This window comes from Manis javanica, chromosome 8 (assembly GCF_040802235.1).
Source record: "Manis javanica isolate MJ-LG chromosome 8, MJ_LKY, whole genome shotgun sequence".
In the NCBI taxonomy this organism is placed as follows: Eukaryota; Metazoa; Chordata; class Mammalia; order Pholidota; family Manidae; genus Manis; species Manis javanica.
In genome coordinates, this window is record NC_133163.1 from 26,196,678 (window position 1) to 26,213,446 (window position 16,769).

The 16,769-nt window shown below is 44.6% G+C and overlaps 1 protein-coding gene across 6 annotated transcripts in view; it reads right to left on the reverse strand.

Annotated features, from left to right (window-relative positions):
• FLVCR2 (FLVCR choline and putative heme transporter 2) overlaps positions 1-16,769 on the reverse strand; it is a 46,948-nt gene that overhangs the window by 13,174 nt on the left and 17,005 nt on the right. For 5 of the 6 annotated variants that reach the window (XM_073242113.1, XM_073242111.1, XM_073242110.1 and 2 more), the window contains exons 2-3: positions 11,552-11,693; positions 8,969-9,109 (exon numbers count right to left, since the gene is read on the reverse strand). In XM_073242113.1, the coding sequence (XP_073098214.1) occupies positions 8,969-9,109; positions 11,552-11,693 (283 nt within the window). The remainder of the gene's footprint in view (positions 1-8,968; positions 9,110-11,551; positions 11,694-16,769) is intronic. The other variant, XM_073242112.1, reaches the window with a different exon arrangement.

Consider the following 16,769-nt stretch of genomic DNA (forward strand, 5'->3'; position numbering starts at 1 on the left):
ACCATTCCTCCTTCAATTTTCTTCTCCGATTCAATATCACACAAAATCTTGTATTTGAGGTCAGAAAGGATTCTGAAAACATTTAGTTGACTCTCCTAATTCATGGCTTCAGCTAGCAAATAAATGGAGCACCTAGAATATGCTGTGAGAATCTGTGTCCTTAGAGCATGAGGCCATTTGTCCACAGCCCTACAGCGAGTCAGTAACTAAGACCCAAAGCATAAAGGGCCACCTGCCCTCCCTTCATAATGATGGCGGCAGTGGCCACAGTACACACTCCTGTCCCAGACCCCATTGGAACACCTTATATTCCTTATAACAACCCTGGAAGGTAGGTCATATTACTGTTTCTATTGTATAGATGAGCAAAATGCACAAAGTTTAAAAACAAATACAGAGGTCACTGTAATGCCCACCAGGAATCTTTTTAATCTTAACTGATTTTGAGGCTCACAAGACTACCGCCAGCACACCTGACATTAGGTCCACTTAGAAGGCGCTAAGACGGGACAGAGCTTGTGGGCAGGGCAGCCTCAGGAGCTCCTCTTCAACGGAACCAAGCCACAGGAACCCAGTCCATCAAGCATTGGAGCCATTCTCTTCAGCCCTCAAGCTGATGGGTCGGGTGCCGGGAAAGGGGACTACAGTGACCACCCTGGTTTAGCACCTCACGGGAGCCACTACTGCTTGTAACGACTCTACAGGTGTACTTCCAGGGTCCCCATGAAGGACAGGCCAGTGAAAGCAGTCACCATGCTCAGAGAAGCACAAAGAATTTCTTCCTACCAGATATGCTAAGGTCCCCCCATCCAGCTGTAGTCATTTTCATCACAACTGGTCACTTCATCATAAGCAGTGTTGCCTAAATTCATTGCCCTACCCCCTTTATCAGGCTCCCAAAGGAATGAGACACAAAGTTAAGTGAAGGTCAGATTCTCATGCAGATCGGCAAAGGAGTTTTACCACTGCCACAGCCACCCAGATAGTATAAGGCAGGGCTGGAACTGAACCCAGGTGTGTGGCTCTAAAGTCCTCCACCTTCATCACTCTATCTTACACTCTCACCAACTGGATTCCCAAAGATTTCTCCAGCTCAGGTGACCGGCCATTTCATGTCCCAGCCTCTCCCAGCAGGTCTCCTCAGAGATGCAACAAGGTTGTGCTCAAAGCCACCTCCTGAGTGGCACAGAGCCACCATGGGCTGGCAAACCTGGAAGTGCCACCAAATGTCACTACAATGTCATGCTGATGGTGAGGACTTGGACGTTCTCGGTAACTTCTTACCCAGCCAGCATACCTGACTAAGCTTTATACCACACACCTGACCACTTGGAAATTCCATTCCTGAATCAAGAATGCTCACAGGAGATGCATTCCTGAAAAGGGGATGGGGAGGAGAAAGATGAAAACAGCCCCTCTTCCTGCTGTTCACGCCCCTCTCAGCCTCCGGGCCAGCCCACCAGCACAACGGGCAAGGGACCGCTCCTCCTCGCCATGCTCAGCTCCAGGTGGGGCCGCTGCGCTCAGCCTGCAGCCCAACTGGGATGAACAAGGAGAACAGAAGCCACAGGAAACACAGGGAAATTACCCAGGAGGACTGGAGGCAAAAAATAAACAAATAAACAAAAAATGGAGAAGCTTTTATGGCTCTGAAAAAGACAGAAACAGAAGCAGACTGACCCACGCTACAGAAGCTGAGCAGTTTCTCTGGGGCTCCATGGTTGAAGGAAATCTGTCCCAGAGTGTGGTCTGCGGTCTATCGGTAGAGGTGCAAACTGCTGACCTGACCCCAGACCTACTCTGAAACTCCCAGAGTGGGGCTCACGATCTGTGTTTGAACAGCCCTGCAGATAATTCTGATAGTGTTCAAGTTTGAGACCCACTGGCTCAGTTAGACTAGTGTGGTTTACTAAGAGCCAGCCCGGCTCCCAGCCAGACAGGAGCCTGCATCAGGGCTAAGGCAGGGATGGGGGGAAGCAAGGGTGGTAAGGGTGGAGGGAAGGGGAAGGGGGAGGGCAGGGGTTCACTCGGGAAGGCTGCCATTCTTTCCAAATGTTTCTATAGTCCAGCCCTAGAGGAATTAGGAGCTTAGGCATGGTTTCTGAATCAATTTAACCTAGACATCACTTCCCATATTGTCAAAGGTTGCCAGGCATGGTTAAATGACATGAGTCCACTCCACTGTCAAAACCCAGGAGTTCAGTGCCCACATTGAAGGGCAGGAATGAAAGGCTTGCTCCTCCCTGTGTGTGAGGACCTCTTCGAGAAGTGCAGGTCACTGTGTTATATTTGGCTATGATTATCGCCAGCAAGGTAAGCCTGCCAGCCGGGGCCATACTCCTGTGAAGCCTGGTCATTCCTGGCATCAGTCACCCAGGAGAAGTGCCAAAGTGCCCATATCATTGAGGAGGCAGGCTTTAGGAAGGCAGAAAGGATGTGCTACTACACTGAGTTTCTCCCCTTTGTGAAGACCAGCTTTTTCAACTGTGGTCCAGAGACCACTGGCATAAGAAGTCCTTAGAGTTTAAAAATGAGGATTCCTGGGCTCCTTCCTGGACCTAATAAATCTGATTCTCAAGGAGTGGATCTGGAAATATTCATTTTATAAACAATAACAAAACCTCCGAACACTTCTTAAACCCACTGGAGGTTGAAACAAATGGCTTCAGGAATATGGGAGATCAAAGACCAGGCGCAGGCTCTCAGGTGCTGGGGTTAACATGGAGGCAGCTGGGATGGGAAGGGGCTTCTCCCATGATACTGACCCATGACACACCTGGTTTAGAGGTGAATCAAAACAGAATCACCGGGAATGCTTGTTAAAAGCAGACTGCCAGGCCCCAACCCAGATGCTGAATTTGAATTTCCAGAAGAGAAGCATGGAAATCTATGCACACATTCAACCGAGCACCCCAGGGAAGTCCATTATCAGGCAAGCTTGGGAAAGCATCTAGTTGAATCCTATATCTAGGTGCTGATTACTCTGTGTTCATTTCCCCTTGGTCCTTCCTGAACTCAGAGCAAGCCTTTGTTTTAAAGGGCCAGCCTGACCTCAGCAAAGCTCTAGGGAATCAGGAGGATGCTAAACCCACTCTTAAGCCAAGATTATAGAGAGGGCACACAGCCCCCATCCTAGGCCCATGTAAGTGGGGTGGCAGTAAAGCCCTTGAAAGCCCCAAGGGAAGGTGTCCTCAGGCCACCTACTGAGTCTCTGAGTAGAGATGTTCAAAGTGGAAGATTATTCAGAAGCACAGATGGAGACAAGGCTGGGTGACAATATGGAAAATTATTCCCTTTGAAGGCAGTCTCTCGAAGAGAAGCCTTTTTCAATAGTTCTTTTTAACATGGCAGTTGTTATACCACTGATTAAAAGATAGCACAGGAGGCCACATGCAAACAAGACCTAGAGACACAAGAAGGTAGCTGAAGAAAGGTTCTTTCCTGCACCCCACTGCATCCCCTCTGCTGTTCCATCACAGGACCTGCCCTACTCCCACACCCTGGGAGACCTGGGCCAAGTCCTGCACCCCCCTGCACTGCCAGACTTGGGAGGAGGGAGGGCATCTCACTAGAGGAGGAAAGAGTTTCTCCTGCCTGTGATATTTCATCAACATCAAGCACAAACCCAGCCTCAGCACCTCCTCCCCGGTACATTGGGCTGCCAGACTTAGGAAAAGAAACAGCACATCCAGTTAAAAATGAACTTCAGATAAGTAATTTTTTAGCAAAATATGCCTCAAATATTGTGTGGGATGTGTTTATACTAAAAAGAATGCATTGTTTATCTGAAATTCAAATGTAGCTGGATAGCTCTTACTTTACCTTTCAAACCTGTCTAGAAGGGGGTGGCCAGAAACCTCTAGGAAAAAAACAGGAACACTGGTACCCTGGAACTCCTGCAAAGGCTCTACTGTATCTCTGCACCTCAGCTCTGGGCAGCTGGCTCAGCAGCTTGGAAGAGCACTTGGAAAGCCTCAAAATCTAATGCAGACCAACAAAAGAATGTAGGAAACCAGCAAACTCACCAACACAACCACCATGCCGCTGCAGTGTGTTCACTTACAATTGCTTTATAAGGTTTCGTTCTCATGGAGAGCACTCCAGTGACAAGCAAATGTTACTATTTTCTGAGAAGAAAGTAACTAGACAAAGGATGGGTAAAGGTAGTACACTCAGTAACTGGCAGAGCTGACACCAAAACAGACATCCCATTCTTTATGTGCCAACTCTGAGCTCACTGGTCTGGCATTCAAGGCTCTTACCCCAACACATGTTCACCCCCACATCCTGCAAATGTGCCTGTGAAAAGCTATCATCTGCTTGATACCCAGTTACATGCCCTTAAGCCACATAATTTGGAGGAAAATATGAACATTCTATGTACAATATAAAAAGTAGGAAACATCTCCCTCTTCCAAACCCAACCTGAAACAGCAGGAAGGAAGGGGGAAGAATGGGGGGATTCTGGAGGGTTTCAAAGCATCTAATTTAATTTGTGAAGGGTTTTTTTTTTCATTTGGGGCAAATATTTGATGGGAAAAAAAAAAGACATTCTTAGGTGGACTGAATGCCAAACACTGCCTTCATATGACCTGTAAACTTAGATACACTAAGGCTGACAGCCCATCATTCCCAAATCCCAAAGACAGCTGGACAGTGTGACCTGATCCTGCTTCCAAACCCCTAGAACTCTAGTCCTACACCCTGGTAGAAAGCTATCCCCTGGCAACTGGTCCGGAGGATTGAATCTGAAGAAAAACATACTCCCCTAGGTAGACTCCCGGACCACTAAGGCAAAATGGAGCAAAGAAAAGAGCCCTTGTCTCCAAGAGGCTCCTTTCTACACGGGGAGACAAAATGGCACCATGGTCAGGAAGATGGGCTTTGGCATCAGACAAAAGTTTAAATCTAAGCTCTGTTGCTTGCTAGCTGTCCAATGGTGGGCAAGGAACTACAGAGAGCTTCAGTTTCCTCATGCATAAAATGGCATGGAGTTAAGAACTTATGTCATGGGTTTGCTTTGAAGACTAAATGAAGACTAAATGCATATAAAGCACTTAACATGGTGCCTGGCACACAGTAATGGCTCAAGAAAACTTTTTTCAAATCTGTGATTAAGCCTAAGAATCATTTCCTTCTTGGCAAAAGGCCCTGTCACCAAGTCCAATTCTCTACCATAGCAATAAGGCTTGCAATTCTCTGAGTATAATAAAATATATACAAACATCCAGATTAGTTTAACTCCCTCAGTGGGATAATCCCAAGCCTTTGAGAAAAATGTTCATAAATTCTATCTGTGCACAATGGAATCAAACACTTTCAGAGACTCCGGAGTGAATGGTTTCTCCAGGTTAGCACTATCTTAACTTAAATGACAATTTATTTCCATCACTTCCTTGCTTTCCTCTCCTTCTGGGACTCCCATTATGCATATGTTGGTATGCTTGTTAGCCTCCCACAGGTCTCTGAGGCTCTGCTCATTTTCTTCTCTTTCATTTCTATTCCACAGATAGGATAATTTCATTTGACCCGTCTTCAAGTTTGCTGATTGCTTCCTCTGACAAGTCCAATCTGATATTAAGTCCTCTAATGAATTTTTCATTTCAGTTCTTACATTTTTAACTCCAGAATTTGTTTGGTTCTTTTTTTGTTTCTGTCATTGATACTCTTTGTTTGGTAAAACATCATTCTCTATTCTTCTTTCATTCTTTAGAGTTTCCTTTAGTTCTTTGTACGTATTTATAGTAGTTGATTTATAATCTTTGTTTATTATATCCAACAGCTGGATTTCCTCAGGAACAGTTTCTGTTAACTGCTCATTTTCCCTGTGTCTGGGCCATACTTTTCCAGGTTTTTTTTTTTCATGTCTCATAACCTTTTTAATGAAGCTGGATGCTTTAAATACCATGTCAACTCTGGAAATGAGATTTTCCACCTTCCCCAGGATATGTTGCTATTGCTGTTGCTTGTTTAGTGACTCTCCTGGGCTCATTTTGTAAAGTCTGTACTCTTTGTCATGTGCAGCCACTAAAGTTTCTGCTCCATTAGCTGAGTGCCGAATTAATGATTATACAGAGATTATCTGAGATACCTTAAACCATTAAGTCTCCCACCTTTGCCAGGGACCTCCTCTGTGTATACATTGGTGCTCTCCTTCAATGTTCCAGCAGGCAGTGGACAACTCTGCCTTAGCCTTCACTTACTGCTTGCACAGAACTTCAAGGTCAACCAGAAGTGAGAGCTTTCTCAGGTCTTTCCTGGGCATGTGCTCAGCTCTGCACGTGCATGTGGACTTGAAGATTCCAAAGAATATTTCAGAGCTCTTCAAAGCCTCATGAACTCATTCTCCAGATTTTTCCTTTCAAAATTTAAGGTCAGCTTCTAGTTTACCCCAACTGGTATTACCACCTCAGGAAGCTGTGCCATCAAATAGTGATTGTTTTCAATGACAAATATATGCCCTGAAAATAGGGCTTTTCCTACTGAGCAAGCTCTGAGTAAGGTCAAAGAAGGGCGAGTCCTCTGAATGGGGTTTTTCCAGGGACATGCCAGATAGGTCAAATAGTGACCTAAGGATGGGGCTTTGGGGGAGCCCCCAAACTGTTTTGCCCGGCTGAGAAGCTGCTAGTTTTCACAACTAGCATGACTGTAAGTCTACTGGTTTTCACAACTACCATGGCTGTGAGGCTGCTCTGTGGTCACGGCTACCACAGAGCCTAGGAGAGAGGGACTGGAATAGGGCAAGTTAGAATACAGAGCTCGCTATTCTTACCTATTTAGCCACTTTCCTTGAATAAATGTCCCTTGGAGTGTTATAAGCCTTTGGTTAAGAGTTCTGAAAAAACTGATTTTGACCATGTTTCCTAGTGTTCTTATTGCTTTGTGGAGGAACAAATGATCCAAGGTCCTCACTCCACCATTCCAGAAGTGTTTCTCGATTTATTTCCTGTTTATTGTTTAGCCAAACAGGGTATCCAGAAGTACAGGATTGAAACCACTCTACCAGATTAAAGACCATATAAGCTACCAGCCATACAAGAGGGGATGGAAGGAGTTCCTTTGCTCCCACAGCATGATGCAGAGCTAAGCCCCTCAATGACCAGGAGCAATGTTGTTCTGATACATTGCATTCTTTCTTCCACAGGTCAATGACTTTACTCTGCCATCAACAGCTTCCAACTCTGAAGACCACAGCCTCTGGAATGGGACCATTGCCTAGTTATCACCACCATCACCATTCTCATCCACAGAAAATCTTTATTACGTACTCATCTGCCCTAGAATCCCAAGGTAGGCTGCATATACCCAAGGTAGGTCAGATGCAATAAGGTTTATGGTGGTCAAAGGTCAATGCACTCAGGGTATTCAACTCTAGGAAAAAGTATAAGTTCTTAGAGCCATGGAATCCTGAGTCTGGGAGCAACCCAAAGGTCATCTGTCTTCATTATCCACCTGTATCACCTAATATTTCCCACAATATCCCCACTTGTTTTCCTACATGCTTGTGTTACCTCTCTGTGATGGGCAACTCACAACTTCTTGAGTTGCACATCTTCAGTACTGGAAACTTTGTCTTTATATGGTGGATGAATGCAGAGACATACCCAGCACTGAGAAACTAGAAAGAATGTAGAATGGAGATGCAAGACCTTGAAGAGGAATCTAGTTAATTAGCACTATTCCAGGTGAGAGGTTACCTAACTCTGCGTATGCCTGAAAGACAGGCATGCCTTTCCTGTGGATGATACTACCTCTTATCTAATGCCTCAGCAGATAAAGAGCATTCTAGCACAATTCTAGGAAGGAGTATAGGCAGTTACAGAACAGGCACTAAGAGTGTAAGAGGCACTGGAGTTGGACAAACCTGTATTTGAATCCTGGCTCTGCCACTTAGAAACTATGTGTTGTTGAGCTAGTTTCTCCATCTGTTAAATGGGGATAACTATAATACCTGCCTCACATGGGTGTAGTGGAAGTTAAATGAAATCATATACGAAAAGTCTTGGCACATAGCAAATGCTTTTGCTGTTATAAAATAAATAATTTGTGAATCTAGGGAAAACATGAGGTTATGAGCCAGCTGGGGTTTCACTAAGAGTTAAGTCATATCAAAGCAATCTCATTTCTTTTTTTCTTATGGTAACTACGCATGTTCCACACTTTGCTTCTTGATTTTAATCAAAGTAACTGGTGGATTAAATGGTTGAATGTAGGCTGAACAGCAATACAATTGGGTAGATCTATAAGATACTACAATGGAAAACCATGAGGCTCTGTCCTTGCCCTTGTCTGGTCCAACATCCTTATCAAAGGTTGGAAAGAGGATGCAAAAAGCACCACTGGAAAGGCAAGCCAATATATCAGCATAAATATTCAAATGTATCTTACCAAGGCCAAGCAAATAAAACGAAGGACGGATGTTGTCTTGCATTCAGGTAAAAAAGGAGTCAGTATTACAAGATGAAGGAAGATTGGTTGAAGGAGGATTGGTTCATGTGGCAGGACTCATACGTTCATTCATTCAATAAGTATGGGAGTAGCTGCTCCAGACTGGCCACTGCTAAGGAACTATAAAGATGAAAAGACATAAATCCCTGCTTTCAGGAGTTCATAGTCTAGTGGAAAGATGGACCTGGAATCAGTTTTTTTTTTCAAAATGGTAAGTGTTAAGATGTACCAGGAACTACATAATAAAAAAGGAAAGTCACCCAATAATGCTTTACAGCAGTAAGACCGAAATAAGACTTGGAGGATCAAGAGGCACATATCTTACAAACTGACAAGGAAAGGAATGGTTTTCCAGGTGAACTTTGTAGAACATGCAAAGGCCCCAGGGCACAGCTGGCTCTTCTGGTTGACTTTACCCAACTTTGGGTAAGGATTTGGAAACAGTAAGAGACACAGGCACACAGGCCTCTTGTCTTGCGTTCCCAGTTCAAGTACACTCCTGGACACATCTGTACCTTACCGTAGGTAATGACAAGCAGCACAAAATTGAGATTTTTGAAGAGCTGGACAATGGAACTTAAGTATGAAGCATCAGGGGACGCCAAGGCATAGCTCAGGGATTGGGCCCTGCTGGGGGGATGTTTAGGCTTCTCCTTGAATACTGAAAAGAAAGAAACAGAGAGATCACTGCAAATCCCTGTGGTCCCATCCTTGCAGAGCTGATGCATGGACAAGAGCTGGCTCTCTCATCTGAGAAGCAGCTAAGGCTCCAAAAGGAAATACTAATTCTTCAGCTAACATCCATCACTGCCTATGTTCTTGAAGCTGCCCCTCACCGTCTGAGCTGAATGGTTCTTTGATTACTTTTTCTTAACAGCCTCTGGATGGCTGCAGCCACTGGGCCACCAACGCAGTGTTCAAGGATCAGGGAATCTCCTAATAACCAGCAGGTAAAATACCACAGAGCAGCTGAGTGACAGACATGGAGAGAAAGGAAATGAGGGCTCAGGGTTTGGGATTAGTGAGCTCAGTTAATGATTTACCACCAGAGTTCCTCCCAAGGGGGAAGGGACTGTTTTGTCTATGCCTAGCAAAGGCTCTGGCACATGGCAGCCCATAAATATTCCCTGGATAAGTGGAAGGATCCTCTGTTGGAAAAACCTGAGTCCATGCCTAGTTTCTCAAAGACTCAACCAGACATCTGCCTCACAAAGAGACAAGAGGATTAACACACACTCCTGTAAGAGTGGTCACTCCAATGTGAAGGACTGGGGAATGAAAGGGAGAAAACCATTCATTTTATGTTCTGGTGCAGTAAGTTTGACTGCATGATTGCTGCTCATTTCTCTGGGGGCAGAGATCAGTTTAACCAGTTGTTTGGTGTAATTAATCCCCCATTTGGGTCCAAGTAAATGCCATGTGGCTTCTCCCATTCCCCAGAACACTCATGAAAAGCCAGTAGACTACCTCCAGTTAGAGGAAGTTCTGGAAATGAGATTTACTCTCTTAAAGATCAAAGGGACACCTCCACCCCCTGAAAACCCTCCAACCCTGACTTCAGAGCCCTGCTTCTTCCTTCTCTGAAAATAGTCTTGGATAACTTCCCGCCACTGGGAACCTCTCACCCATTGTCCTGCGTGTTCACCTCCCCTTCCATCTGGGGAAAGAAAGCAAGGCAAGAGATTATTTATCTCTGCAATAGCAGGTGTTTGCTCAAGGACTTGGCAACCACAAACCAGAATTCAGTTTTTTTTTTTTTTCAATTCTTTACTCAATGAACTACTACCAATGCTTGATAATAAAATGCCCAAATGGAGTAAGGGTCTACCTCCACTATTTTAACTACAGAGAACTGGTCCTCATCTACTACAAACACAAGAATTTGAACTGGGCACAACACAATTTGAAACTTAGTCTGGCTGAATAAGGGCCCCTGACTGGATGGTTCTTTTCTGCTCTCATCCACAGGTCCACACCCTCCACCACTCCAAGACCACCACATCCTCTGTCCAAGATACCCTGCCAGCTTTGAAAAGCCATGAGGCAGCCCTTCCTCAGCTCAGGCCCCGGGGGAGGGAATGACACAGCAAGAACAGCTGAGTGACAGACATCATTATCCAACTGCTTTGACTCTGGAGGTAAGGCCAGCAGGAAGCAATAAAACTTTTACCACCTGAAGTGGAACTTCCAGATATTAGGAGGAAAGCTGATTAACCTTTAAAGACAGGTGACTAGCTGAAAATGAAAACCCTGACTATGCTGTTTCTGAATGTATCACAGCCCATGTAATACCATTCAGAGGATAAAAGTATATAAAACTGTACTAACCAAATGTCTCAAAGATTAAGTGTACATGTATATAAAATTAATTGTAATTATCTGAGATCAGTGTTTGGGATTAACTGGTACAAGGCTAAATTAATGGTCCCTCTTTTCTTTATATTTTTTTATGCTTTGTAGATTTTTCCATAATAAGCATATATTACTTGTATAATTTTTTAAAAAGCATTACAAAAATGTGGTCCCCACATATTCTCAGGTGACTCTATGAGGGTGTTAGTGTTTGTGGGTCAATTCTGTTTTGTTTTGTTCCAGCAATTTAGAGTTCAAAGTTAGTTAGACAAGTTTAGGTTGCAATCCAATCCCTGCTACTTACTAGCTATCTAGTCTTGAATAACTTGTTTAACTCCCCTTAAGCCATCTTTTCCTCTCTGTTAAATGGGACTGACTGATAATGGTGCCTTCACTCATAGGGTTGGTAAGGGTTAAATGACATCAGGCATGCTTAGCACAGTCCTGTGGTACAGGAAGCCCCACTAGGGTTTCATCTGGGGGATCAGCAGCCTGCCTGTTAATTCCAGTGAGGTCATACTGGGGAACTGGTTAGTTACAATTAAACCTTTACAAAGTAAAGTATACAGGAGCAGCTAGCACTGTATTGATGGCAACTGCTCAGGCTTGAACATTTGAAGACCATTAGAAGCCCGGCCTCCAATTCCTATAAATGTCCATGGTATCCTAAGGCCACCTTCACAAGGTTCCCACCCAAGTCAGCAGAACCTCCCTGCCTCCCCATTCCTCATCAGTCAACTAATGACCTTACCAATGATGACAAGGATGCAAAGCAGAGTCGCCACACCTCCGATTATGAAGAACATGATGCTGATGTGGTAGGCGAGCTTGTCCCGGTCTTGGATATTCGGTACCAGGACAGGAGGGATCAAGAACCCAAGTGCAATTCCAAGCTACAGAACACAGGGACAATCAGTCACAGTTACCCCTAGCCAGAAAGTGACAACACAGACTTAAAGAGACTCCTATTAAGAAACATAATCCCTGACTCCCAGTCCTTAAAACCCAATAGTTCTGATCCCCCCACACACCAAGACACCAAAGATATCTTTCTTTTGATTGACAGGTCAACTCACACTCCCCTGACCACGCTATAAGCACCTATGGAAAAAAATTACGGTTGGGGTTTCCAATGCAGGCTGGCTCTTTTCTAGCTACAAACTAATGATCACATTATACTCTCATCTCTATAGCAGAGTAAAACAATGCTGATTTTTTTTGTGCCACTTAAATTCTTCATTTCACTGAATCTGTTAACCTGGAGCTTAGACCAGCTGAGGGAAAAATTCTATATCCTACACCCTCAAGAACTTGCATTCAGTAAGAGATGGAAGCCTCAAGTTGTTACCACATTTACAAACATGAAAGCTTAAATTCACTGTGTAAATAACTTGGTAATTTACAAAGCACCTGTAGTGTGAAGTCACATGAAACTGCATAAATTTATTCACAAAGGCATGGGGATATGCAGACTGGCTATAAATACACATGCACACATACATGCACACATCAATAAACTTGTACACCTCATGTCTGTATTGGAGTTCAAACTCCGGTGACCTAACAGATAATGTGACCTAGGTGTTTCTGAGGTCAGAAATGCCTTGATTCAGTAATCATTAGCTTTGATATGGCTCCCCAAGCCCTTCTGCCATGTGCAACACCAAGTCAGTAATTGGAAAAATAGCCTGAGAACTCAGGCAAGCCTCAAATTCTAAGAGTGAAGGAAGATGAATAAGGCTTTTGTCTTAAAGTACTGCTTTTCCTGTACTGTAATTGAAAGGAACCACAGGTAGAGAAGCAATCTCCTTCCATGCCACACTATAATACCATTCCTCAGCTGCCAATCTGCTGACCATCTTGATTGGTTTTCCAGCCTATCAGTTACAGCCACTCAGGATGGTCAGTAGTGGTTCTAAGCTTTAGAATATTCACAGAAGTCATCATCAATAGGTTCAGAATAAGGTTCTTCCAATGTATGCCAGTATATAATCAAAATACCAAACAGATCTTTAAAGCATGTATTATGTGAAAGTATTACATTAGATACTTCAGAAGGCACCAAGGTGTATATGGCAAGGTTACTGCCGTCAAGGAGCTTTGTAATCTAGTGGGATGGGGAGTATTTAAAACAAATACAAAAGATACCACAAATGGTGATGCTTGTGGGTTGAAATGATAGAATCTTAGCGTTTGAAAGCCCTTTGTCATCCTCTATTACAACCCAATTCCTAGAGGGCCAAATGAAGGCTGAGTGAGGTCAAGCTCTAGAGGGTGACTTACTGAGGGTCACACAGAGTCCTCACAGAGGTGAGGTGAGAACACAGACCTCCTGGCCCCTTAGTTCAGTGTCTACTCCACGGGCCTGGTCATGTGCCTGTGCCAAGAGCCTTGAGAAAGGCCCAAGGGAGCAGGCTTCTCCAGAAGAGAAGAGATTTCATGTCATCGCAGCATTATAATCGATGAGCAGTCACACTGGTTTGTCAATGTCAGATCACAATGATCTCAACAGATCTCTAGGACTTTAAAGAACCAGCCATAGACAGAAGGGCAAATACAGCCTCCACAGCTGGGAAACTGAGCCCACTGCAGGCCACATCTGGCCTCCTAAGCCCTTTAGAATTTGAGATTTAGAAGTTAATCTCTTTTTAGAGGGTCCCCTGGAAACAATGAGAGAAGATATGATAAGATATCAAGACGTCATCCAAGGCGCCTGTGGTTCTTTCTTTCCCCAAAGGACCCTGATATAGGATTATCTAAGCCCCACTGATCTTTTGCCTCAAGAAGTAAGTCCTCCCAGCTATTTCTACACTACACATCTGACCCCTCAGAGGCCAGAGGCCATTTTCTGCACATACCAAGCCTGAATAAGTGCTGATCAACCCATCTCAGGCAGCAGCACTGACACCTTCTGCAGCCAGCAGCAGCACAGGGGACTGTGGTGACCCTGGCTGGGTGGGGTCCACTTCAAGGTTACCTTTCTCCAGGTGGAAATTGGCTTTGGTAGTACTTCCGTGCCCAGTGTAGAAAGCCAGAGCATAGGAATTGGACTCTAAATTGCTGCCTCTTTTTTTTTTCAAGACTTATTTTTTTCCTGCTTCTTGAGAGCCATATGCAATGAGTGTGTGCATCTCCTACCTCCTCCGTCTGTCCCTAGGAGGTGCTCAGTCAGGCTGGCTGGCTGGACAGATGGACGGATAAACGATGGTGGGAGATCTTGTCTTCACAAAGCTGGCAATTTTACACATATCTGCCCATTAGGGTCCATGTTATTTCTACCAACCACACTGAACTCACAGTAGTAAGAGAAAAAAAGATGTGTATAGGGGAGTAGAGGGGGAGGGTAGGTGGCCAACCATTTCTTGAGCATCTACTATGCACTAGTTTCTAATATAATTTATCGTTCCCATTGAATCCAAGAAACTTCACAACAAAAACAGAAATGAGAAAAACTGATGGTCAGCACCCTGCCAGAGGTCACACAGCTATGGGTAGCAGAGTTTGAGTTTTAACACACAGCAGTTCCAAATCCAGAGCCTATGTGCCTAATCATTATGGTTCACCCCAAAAGAAGGTGCTTAACAAAAATTTGATGAATAAAAGGATGGAGACACAGATTGGGATACTTAATTTTCATTTTTTATTTTTGTCCCTTCTGCAAACTTGAAGATGATATCTAAACACTGCTGCAGTACCAGTGGTCATGAGTACTTCCAGAACAAATGTCCCAGTTACAAACACACCTGTGCAGCCTGAGGGCTCCTAGTAATAGGAAGAAGCCATCCTTATAATGCAGCACTTGTCACTCTGGCTCATGCATTTGGCATAGCAAAAATACGCCCCCCAAACCACCAGGCTGCACCTGGGGAGGATGCCTGCACAGCCCATAACACATGTGTTATGTCCACTCTGAGAACCATGGAACATCTGTCCCCATCACCATCCACAATGGGGCACTTGAAAAACCCCAAGTCATGAGTGAATCAGAACCCTAGCACCAAACTGCCCTTCCAATACTGCCTGGTCATGAATATGCCCAGACTATCAAGGCAGGACCCTGGGGCTTCCACAGAAGGCAGGCTGCTCTTGTCAACACCATGGTGGGGTGTTCAGTCCTACTGGAACACGGACAGAACCACAGGTCCCCATCTGGACCCTCTGCTAGGGTACCAGGCACCTCATCCTCATAGGCCACAGGCAAGGTGGACCCTGCTCTCTTTGGCAGGAGGCACCACCTCAGCAAATGGGTTCTCAGCCAGCCATTCTCTTCTCCTCTGCCCATTCTTCTCCTGGGCATACCCGCTATTCAGAGAAAGATAAGCTCACTCTCAGCCCCAAGGCTGGGCCCCAGTTACCTCATTCCTTTCCCCTGGGCAAGGTCACCAAATCAGGGCTAGGAATGTCCCAGAAGTAGCAGCAAGGAGAATGAGGTGGCTGCCAGGGCACTGAAACTTGAAGCTAAACAGCCATTTAATCATACAAATGAGCCCCCAGTCACCTAGGAATGCACACAGCTCCCAGGAATATTCCACAGCAGCAACAATGCATATGCAAAGCCTGCTCAGATGACTACATCTGTGGAATCCCCAAATCCAAACCCTGGGCCTCTTGTAAAGGCCAACTGAGGATTAAGTAGGTAGCCGACCTTCAGGATCAAAAACAATCCCACTGTTGGGGAAAAATCACTTATGAAAGGGGTTTATGGATTTAAAAGGCTAAGCTCAGGTCTCTAAGAACTTAGGAAGCAGGCTCACAGCTGGTAGACGTCCTTAGAGCTCCCTCCCCAATCACAGGGTTTGTCTTCAAACCTGTGATCATGTTGGTGGCTTATACAACCTAGGCACCCTTGGATTTCCTCTGTCCTTTGGGGGAGAAGAGGTGAAGGAAACGTAGGAAGAGGTAGCTCCTAATAACCTGCAATCACTGATTTCATAGGAAGATAGGATGACTAATGACGTGAAGTGCTATTAAGCACTATGTATATGCACATACTCTTTTAATCCCTATTTTAAAATTGAGGACACTGGCATTTAAATAGCTTCCCCAGGGTCATGTAACAGTAAGTGACAAGGCCGGACTTCAAGCTCATGCCATCTGGACTAGAGTCTGTAACCATCAGGCGAAAGGCTCAGGTCTTGGCTATTATCCAAACTAGAAGGAAGGAAACTAATACATAATGAGCACCTACTATGTGCCAGGCAGTGTGCTAAATGATTTTTCACATTATTTCCTTTAATCCCTCACAATGACCCCATAAAGTTGGCATCATTATCTCAGGTTTGTTTTTTATACAGGAGAAAATATCTGTTAATTTGCCCAAGGTCACCCAGCTTCTAATAGCAGAACTGATACTCAAACCCACGGCTATCCGACTTCAAAGCCCTTGATAAACAAGGTGAAAGCCACAGAAGTGATTGCCCTCAAAGACCTAACAATTCCTCCTGTCTTATCTGCTCAATTCCGTAATTCAAATACCTCCCCATATATCTAGCTATTGGAAGAAGCAACAGTGAGAGTGTCTCCAGACAGTCTGGTTTACTATTAATCACACCCTATGGGATTACTTGTTCTTTACTTAATTTGGGGTTTTCTCCATGTAGGGTGTTGTCTCCCCATCTAGATTGTTAGCACCTTGAGGACAGGGACATTGTCTAACATTTTCTTATGAATTACCTCCCCACACCATGCTGAGCACAATGCCAAGAACAGAGACGGTGCTGGGGAAGTAGCTTCTGAATAAAAAGATGACTCTCAGAATTCTGCACCTCAAACTTAACTTAAGTATTTCCAGTCTCCTCTGTAGCAAACAAGTTGGGCACAGTAGCAGTCTGCTGTATTCTAAGAGTCCATTACCAAAAGAAAGCAGATGTGAGGTGCAATGACACAAAGAAGACCTCAAATTTAGGGCTCCCCAAGATCATACATGGAAGCCATTGGAATGTAGGCTGACCGATTTCCAACCCTCAAAA